Raw genomic sequence first — 8,676 nt, 5'->3', positions numbered from 1 at the left:
ATTATTTTAAACCTATCTCGTAAGAATATTTCCATGTGTTGTATAATTTCATAATACATTATAATCCATTTTAATTACTTGCTGTTAATTCAGATATATTTTATTTCTTTAACTAGACAGTAAACTACTTGAGGTCAGGTATCATTTCTTAAGTGGCTCACCCAACATGGGGCTCCGCCCTACAACCCCAAGATAAAGAGTTCCCACGCTCTGTCCCCTGACCCAGCCAGGTGCCCTACCCTCCTATTGCTTTAAGCCACTGTTTGTGGTTCTCTGTTGTGGCAGCCTTAGGAAACTAATATAGGAGAAAATCCTATATATGCTGAAAAATATCAAGTCATGCTCTAATAGAATGCGGTCCTACCCTAGTCAGGAAATGTGGGAATTTTAGGAAGCCAGGGGCTGAGACAGTGACTGTCCTTGTGGACCCTACCACCTTGTATGAGAATGACCGTACTGTGTATCCTGACGAGTCCCACCATCTCCACTCTCAGCTCAGCTAATCTAGTCATGCTGCAGCCAGAGTGAACTTTCTCGAATCTGATCCTATCACCCACCCGCATGCTTAAAATCCTCTGTGGTTCCCCTCTGCCTCCCTGAGCATACACAAACTCCTCAGGTCCCTCTCCACTTACCACCTCTCACCACTTCCTCCTCACCTTGCCTCCCCTTCTGTCTCTGCCTGGAACATCTTTCCTTTTGGCTTCATTGCTTGGCCAATCCTGTTTTTGCCTCAGTGTCTATGTAAGTGGCCTTTCACGCTTCACTGCCCGCCCAGGCTGTCCCATAGTCCTCCATAAATTCCCTGGGACGGGGAATCTCGGCCTGTATACATCTCCGCCCGTGTAGTTGGCGGTGTCACCCTCCAGCCTTGCTGTACGAGGTGAGGTCTGAGAAGCGGACGCTCACCAGAGTTTAAGACGCAGAGCCTCAAACCCAGCTAGGTCTTCACAATCTGATGTGCATTCTAACAAGATACTCAAGTAATTCTTTTCTTTTTTTTTTTTTCCTTCCCCAAGTGATTCTTAACACGCACTGAGTTTGAGAGTTAGGCCTCTTCCACATCATCTCTGTGGGGGCAGGGAGCACTGTGTCCCCAGAATCCAGCACAGCGGCTGTTTAAAAGGACATTTAACTGATTTAATGCATGAGTCTGATTTCCTGTTAACAAGCCTGTCTTACAGGAAAACAAAACAAAACAAAACAAAAAAGTCTCCTTTTATCGGAATAAACAGACTCGTGTCTCCAGCCTACGTATTTTGTCACAGTTCCCTTTCAATTCCCCTTACACGACTCTCATATTCTTTGTTTTCCTGTCAAATCCTATTTTCCGCACGAAATATGTGAATGACTGTTTTATTACTAATCATGTTTTCTGTTCTGTTCTGTTTTGGGTTTTATTAGTAATTAAAAAAAAAACACATAATGACAACACAGGCATTGTCAGATTTGTACCGTTATTTTTTAACTTGGTCCATGAAAACTGATACCTGGTAATAGTTTAAAAAATTGTCCTCCGCATTCTTTTTCCTTCCTCTCCCCTCCCTTTCCTCATCCCTACCCTTCTCTCTCCCTTCCTTCCTTAACAGATAGCAGGATTCTAAAGCTTCGTGATAAATCTTTTTGTTGTGAGTCCCAACCGTCAAAATCCCGACACATTTATATTTCTCACAAGTTCTCGGTAAATGATAACGTCACTTCTCCAGAGAAGTATACAGGTAAGAGAGCCTTTACACACTCAACTTCAAATTCCCTTAACAGAATGTTAAATCTGAGAATTTATGGACCATCTCAAACCCCAATTTTTATTTTATTTTTTTCAAACCCAAAATTTTAAACGGGGCTCCATCAATCGCTGATTTGACCCGCCTCTGATGACGCCTCCCCAACTTCCCCCCTCCCTTCCCCTTCCAGCAAGTTGAATTTGCAATTCGCTAAAAGGAACCACTCGCCGAAGGTTTGTAGCTAGTACGGGTCACGTGGCTAACAACCTTTTATAATGATAATGTTAGAGGGCAGGCTAGGCACACCCTTTGTAGGTAAACAACGGTAGGATTGCTTTTCTTTTGTTGAATGTGTCTGCATTTCAGGGTGCGCCATTTGGTCAGAAGCTTACTAATTTATCCAGTCAGAAAATTAAGTCAGTCAAAATTGGGGGGATGCCTGAGTGGCTCAGCTGTTCGGCATCTGCCCTCGGCCCAGGTCCTGAATTTGGGCTCCCGCTCCCTGCTCAGCGGGGAGTCTGCTTCTCCCTCTCCCCGCCCCTCCCCTCCTGTTCCTGTTCTCCCTCAAATAAATAAATAAAATCTTAAAAAAAAATAAACTAGGTTGTTTCAATTCAGGAGTAGTTTCGTTCCTGAATTATAGCCTCCTCTCGACTTCTGCAAGACCAAGCCATAAATAAATTTTTGCAGGTTTGTGTTGATTGAAGGATTTCAGGTAAATAAACAAGCTCAAACGCCCACTGGGGGCACAGAATGTAAACGAGAAAAGCGACAGCAGGGGGCGTGGCCGCCGGGAGCTCCCGCCCCAGGGCGGCGGGGCGGAGGCTGCCACCAAGCTTCTAGCGTGCTCCGCCTGTTTGCAAAACGGACCCGGGTTTTTCGGACGGGCTGCCACCCGGCTTCTAGCGCCCTCTGCCCGTTTGCAAAACGGACCCCGGTTAGCGCGCTCCGCCGGTTTGCAAAACGGACCCCGGTTTTTCGGACGGGCTGCCACCCGGCTTCTAGCGCCCTCTGCCCGTTTGCAAAACGGACCCCGGGTTAGCGCGCTCCGCCGGTTTGCAAAACGGACCCCGGTTTTTCGGACGGGCTGCCACCCGGCTTCTAGCGCCCTCTGCCCGTTTGCAAAACGGACCCCGGGTTAGCGCGCTCCGCCGGTTTGCAAAACGGACCCCGGTTTTTCGGTCGGGCTGCCACCCGGCTTCTAGCGCCCTCTGCCCGTTTGCAAAACGGACCCCGGGTTAGCGCGCTCCGCCGGTTTGCAAAACGGACCCCGGTTTTTCGGACGGGCTGCCACCCGGCTTCTAGCGCCCTCTGCCCGTTTGCAAAACGGACCCCGGGTTTTCAGAGCTTCACCGTTTACAAAGGACGCCAGAGATCGGAGCTTTGAAAGTCATCTCTCAATTTTTAAATGTTGGTAACCAACTCAAATTTTCCCACACATTTTGCAAATCAGTACCACGAGCCAAACAGAGCACTCCGGGGGAACCACACAGTTCTCAGTAGCCCATTTGCAACCTCTTCGTTGAATAGCGCGTATGATGAACATTCATTTCCCCCCAAAACTGTTATTACTGGGAACGCCAAGATGGGTTAGAGCTCCTGCTCCGCAGGGGGCCTGACTAGGTTCAGATCCTGGCACCGCTCTCTGCCAACAGGTGCTCCAGAATTCCCTTGATGTCAAGAAACAAGTTTTCACCTGTAAACTGGCCTTTCTGAGTAAGAATGGCAGCTTCGCAGCATCGTTCTGAGGACAGAATGCGAAAATACCCGCTCAGACCCTTCTCACTTTGTGGTTCTCAATACCTATAACCTAATCCCAATTACTACTCCTCTTTCTAATAATGGCATTATTCAGGGACCCGCCAAACATCGTGTAGGTAGCCTCATATACCTCATTTCTCCTTCCACGAAAGCATCTGAAAGTGTCCCTTATAATGCCTTACTCTTTTCACGTTACTAAGCAGCAACCCAACGAGTTAATGTCGATCTCTCCAGAGGGAATACGCTCCACCAGCCCAAGTGGGGCGGGGGACTAAGCCCTCTGCCCACCGTCCCCAACCCCCTTCCAGATCAAACTCGTGTGTACTTGCTCTCCCCAGGGTTTCAGTCTGGTACGTGAGTCCCTTTGCCTCTGGCACCCTCTCTACTGCTGGGAACGTTTTCTTCATCTCATTTCCCCGCAACCACCCGTGCCCTCCGAGCTCGAGCTCCCCCTTTCGGATCTGGTTCCGGGGTCGGCTTCGTTAGAGTCTCTAATTGCCGGTTTACGATAAGGACCCGGCGCCCGGCCTCCCCAAGAAGGCCGCCGCCTTCTCGCTAGAACTTTCCCCTCCCGCGACTTCCCGGCTCCGCCACAGCTGCGACCGACGCCACGTGGGGCGGGGGCGCGCTCTCGGCCCGGACCCCCTTCGCGCGGGCCCCGCTAGCGAAGGGAGTCACGGCGAGGCGAGACGGGGTGTAGACGCGGATCGCCGCCACCGCCGCGGAGCGCTAACGAGTCCGGGCATATCCCCCAGAGCGGCGGCCCTCGGGGGCGGGGACAGGGGCGGGCGCACAGTCAAGTTTCGCTACGTCACGGTTCCTTTATAAGGAGCGAGCGGGGCGCGAGAATCGTCCGGAGAGGGCAGTCTTCGGTCCGCTCCGGTCTTGCACGCTGCTCCTGCCCGTCCGCGACCCGCGTGCTGCTCGCCTCCTGCTGCCCTAAGGGGGCTCGGGTTGGACTGAGGTCCCCGGGGTTTTACCGTACAGCTCCGGTGGCTGCCTGTGGAGATGCCTGGGAAGAAGGCGCGTAAGAGCGCGCAGCCGAGCCCAGCGCGGGCCCCGGCAGGTAGGGAGCAGCTGGGGTCCGCCGAGATCCTGACCCGGGCCGGGGCCGGGGCCGGGGCGAGGTTCAGGGTCGAGGTCTCGGTCCCGGTCCCGGCGGGGTCTTCCCAGTAGCTCGCGGCCTCCGGGCCCGGCAGGTCTGCGCCCTTGGACATGCTTTGGGGGCGCCTCCGGGAAGTTTTTCAGGGTTTTTTTTACCGCGGATGGTGGAGATGGTGAGGGAGGAAACGCGATATGGGATGCACATTGGGATCTTAGCGGAGGCACAAAGCCTTGTTTTCGCCTTGCTTGCCTTCCAGCCCCACTTTCTCTGCCCCGGGGCCACGGGGAGAAAAAGTGCAAGTGCAGTCGCGAGGAGAAAGTCCTGATCGCGGCAGGTGGGGACGGGAGAGGCTCCTCTGGGAGCGGCCTGGCGACCGGCCCTCTTCCTCCGGAGTCGGGGACCATGGAGGGCCCCCGCTCTGAGTGTAGCCACTCTCGGGCCCCCAACACAAAACGGCCCGTTACGCCTCGGTCTATGGGGGCTCTGCCACCGAGGGCCGATTAGCGTTACGGAGGCCCCGCGAGGACCACTGGAGCCGGGAAAGTTGTGCTGTCTTGAGTGGTAACATTTTAGCAGTCGTTATTGGTTGTGGAGATGGATAGGAGAACAGCAGATGGTCACTGTAGTGGTTTTTCATCCATCCATTCTTTCTTCCTCCCTCCATAAAGCCTCATCGAGTAAGTTTTTAGACCCGCCCTCTCCCTTATAAATCTTAACACACAGGGCAGCCATCCGCTAAGGGGGTGTAGCGAAGGCGGCTGCAGGCTCGGAGCTCAAAATTCGTCATACTGCTATTGCATCAGACGCTGATGGCCCCCTTTTAACTTTCGATTTATAGAGCCTGTGAGGCTTGCAAGGAAGTGGGGTGACCATCCTGCCTAAGTGGGCACCGGGGTGCTCCCTCGGGGTCGCTCTTGGGAGGCCAAAAAGTTTGACCCACCTTTTGTGATGTCCAAGAAATCTCTGGTTTCCAGAAGGCCTAAGCTGAGCATACCTTTCTGCCATTTTCCACTTCATTCCTAATAATACAGGACAGCAGAAAGGGCCCCCTTAAACTTGACTGGACAGTAATACATCTTTTAATTGAGATACAAGTGACCTAGGACATTGTATTAGCCTTGATTGATGTATGTATCAAAGGACGATTCGGTTTATGTATATATTGTGAAATAGCGCTAGTTAACATCCCTCACCACACGTAGTTTTAATTTTTTTTAAATTACCGCTTTTATAGAAGTGTAACAGAGATGAAGGAAACAACTAGCAGCTAGTTTCTGCCCCCTCTTTTGGGGAAAGAGATCATTTTTTCCCCTTTAAAATCCTTTTGTAATCCTTTTTCTTAAATTAATACTCATTTAATGACAATATATCGCTTCTAAAAAGTAGTAAACTTGTGAATTAAACATTTTTGCTTCACTCATAAAGGCAGTGGAGTTGCACAAATTGGGTTTGTAAGAAGAATTTGGTTTACAGTGTAATGTAAATTTATAAGTTATTTTAGAGAATGTGGTTTTATTTTTGCAAGATTTTATGAGTCTTAGAAGAACATTTCAAAGTTTTTCAGTGAGGTTAAGAATACATTTAGAGGGGCACCTGAGTGGCTCAGTTGGTTAAGCATCTTCCTTCTGCTAAGGTCATGATCCTGGGTTCTGGGCCACATATCAGGCTCCCTGCTTGGCGGGGAGCCTGCTTCTCCCTCTCCCTCCGCTACACCCCCTGCTTGTGCTCTCTGTCAAATAAAATCTTTTAAAAAGGAGGGGAAAATACATTTAGATTTGTCTATTGATGAAGGTCTAATACGAGGTGTGAATTATTGCCATTTAAAAAACATTCTACTTAAAAACAGCATACTCCAGGATTTGACTTCAGTTCCCCCAACCAACCCTCAGTGAGTGAGAAGAGGATGATGTCACCTGAGGCTGGCCAAGGCTCCTTAATCCTTAACTCTGTGGTGTATGATGGAAGTTCCCCTGTTGAAAGGGAGCATTTGCCTCATTTAGTGTGCTTCAACACACACACACACATTTCAGAGTAAACATCTTTATTCTCAACTATTCTATTGATTTATGAGTCACAGTGTGTCTGTATATGGTGTGTTGGGGGGAGGGTATGCATGCTAAGTCACCTTTCTTGCGTTGAGAAAATGGGTGTACATAAAGCTAAAGTTAAGGTAAATGTTCACTGAGTAAATACTCAGCTTGTCCCTTGGATGGGCACATTAACTCTTGCTGGTTGCAGTTGGTAATACCAGTGTGATTTTAATGTTTAGCCTTCCTTTTCAGACCCCGAAATGGAGTGTGCCATTCAACTCAGGAAATTTGGAGACAAACTGAATTTCCGGCAGAAACTTCTGAATCTGATATCCAAACTCTTTCGGTCGGGAACCTGACTGCCTCAGAAGCTTGAACAAGGAGATTGCTTTAAATTGGAAGATTCCCCAGTAGGTGCAAATTTAATCTAGAGGAAATGCCTTGTAATGGAGAAGATCTCACTTGCTTTTTGGACGTCCTTGGAAATGAAGATGGGATACAACAAAGACGGATTTTTGTTGATTTTCCAGAAGACATTTGTTTTGGCTCGTGAGGATGTTATAAAACCATTTTGTTTATTTTAAAGCAAGAATGGAGGAGCTTTGAAAAATAAGGACTTAATTACTTAACATTTTGTTTTTAACTTCCGAAATTATTCCGGTAATTTTGCTGAAGGTTGCTGTGCAGCCTACTGTAAGCGGAGTTGGCAGATGAATGGACAGTGGTCAGAGGCAAAGAAACATATGTCTTCAGTGTTGGGTTTTATTTTGGGATGACAACTCCAGAGTGAGGGATAAGACTTGGTTTATATATTATCTTGTTAAAAGTAAACATTTCATTCTCAGAACACTGAATGTTGTAGAGAGTGTGGATTCCACAGGTCACTACAAAATATAAAATGATTTGAAAGCTTTGTTTCTTCTGACTCAAAAATGTATCGCTTCTGTTCAGATGATCCTTGAATTATGTTTCTGTGAATCTTAATGGGAAAGCCTGTACCTTGAAAAAAATGTGATAGAGGTATTAGTTGGCTCCAGTAAGATTCTTGAAGGTAGAATGTTTCAAGATAAAGAGCACAGGGATTTTCTAGAATCAGAAATAATGAGAGAAAAAGGTGATTTAGGCTTTTTTACTCTTGTAATTAATACTTAGTAAAACAAATATACTAAAGTAACTTGATAAGATGAATGTGTTTCTAGAGAAGTTTCTAAAATCTGTAAAAGGCCTTTCTCAAACTGGTCAGGGTATGTCTCATAGGAAGTGATCTTTTAAGAGAAATTAAGTATGTTTTACATAGTTTTTTTTTTTTTTTTTTTTTTTTTTTTTTTAAAGGGGGATTGGATTTGGATTTCTCGCCTGGAATAAAAATGCCATATATGTATAATTTGCTTTAGAATAATATGTAGATTCTGAGAAAAGTTTCATGAATTTCCCTTTTTTTATTGTTAAAAAGCCAGTCTGCATCCCTAGATAGATAAAAAATAATGTCATGATTGAATTTCAGCAGGAATAATAATATTTATTTTACCTATTTATGATGAAAATACCATTTTGCTTGAAAATGTCTATTAAAGTCACATTTTTAGGTTATGAGACAAGGCTTTCATAACCACTTGAACTTAACAGTAAGAATGTTTTGCCCTAGGCTGTGGTCACTTTAGATGAAACATTACCTCAGTATCTGTTTTTTCCTCAGTATTATTTAGTTGCAAAAATGCTTTTTGTCTGTCTAGAGGCAGATATTTTGCTGTTAGGATATTTATGGTCTGTAACTGTATTTATACATACAAAATTGGATACTGTAGCTATAAACTACTAGAATTATCACCGTTTCTCTGCGTGTTCCTTTCTGTCATCACATCACCGGCCCAGTATTCATTACGAAACCAAAATGGTTTGACAGGTTTCCATCAGCAGGTCCTTTCTGAGCACCACCTCCTCAGTCACAGTTCTTTTGCCTGGAGTGGAACATACGGGGACATTTAGCATGATTTCTGCTGTCAAAGGACTTGCTGTTTAATGAGGAGAGGAAATAGTGAAAAAGAAGAAATTCATG

General features: G+C 46.8%; 1 protein-coding gene across 1 annotated transcript; it reads left to right on the top strand.

Annotated features, from left to right (window-relative positions):
• Positions 1 to 4,361: 4,361 nt before the first annotated feature.
• PMAIP1 (phorbol-12-myristate-13-acetate-induced protein 1) lies at positions 4,362 to 8,447 on the top strand. Its single transcript, XM_082700171.1, has 2 exons — positions 4,362 to 4,551; positions 6,873 to 8,447. The coding sequence occupies exons 1-2, from the start codon at positions 4,494 to 4,496 to the stop codon at positions 6,977 to 6,979; spliced, it is 165 nt and encodes a 54-aa protein (XP_082556297.1). The 5' UTR covers positions 4,362 to 4,493; the 3' UTR covers positions 6,980 to 8,447.
• Positions 8,448 to 8,676: the final 229 nt, after the last annotated feature.

This window comes from Mustela nivalis (genome assembly GCF_964662115.1).
Source record: "Mustela nivalis genome assembly, chromosome: 14".
Classification (NCBI taxonomy): Eukaryota; Metazoa; Chordata; class Mammalia; order Carnivora; family Mustelidae; genus Mustela; species Mustela nivalis.
Note: the sequence above shows the minus strand (reverse complement) of the source record. Positions and strands in the feature narration are given on the sequence as shown.

Coding starts and splice junctions, on each gene's coding strand:
- PMAIP1 (XM_082700171.1), top strand. CDS start 4,494: ATGCCTGGGAAGAAGGCGCGTAAGAGCGCGCAGCCGAGCCCAGCGCGG. Junction 4,552..6,872: donor CCCAGCGCGGGCCCCGGCAG/GTAGGGAGCAGC, acceptor CTTCCTTTTCAG/ACCCCGAAATGGAGTGTGCC.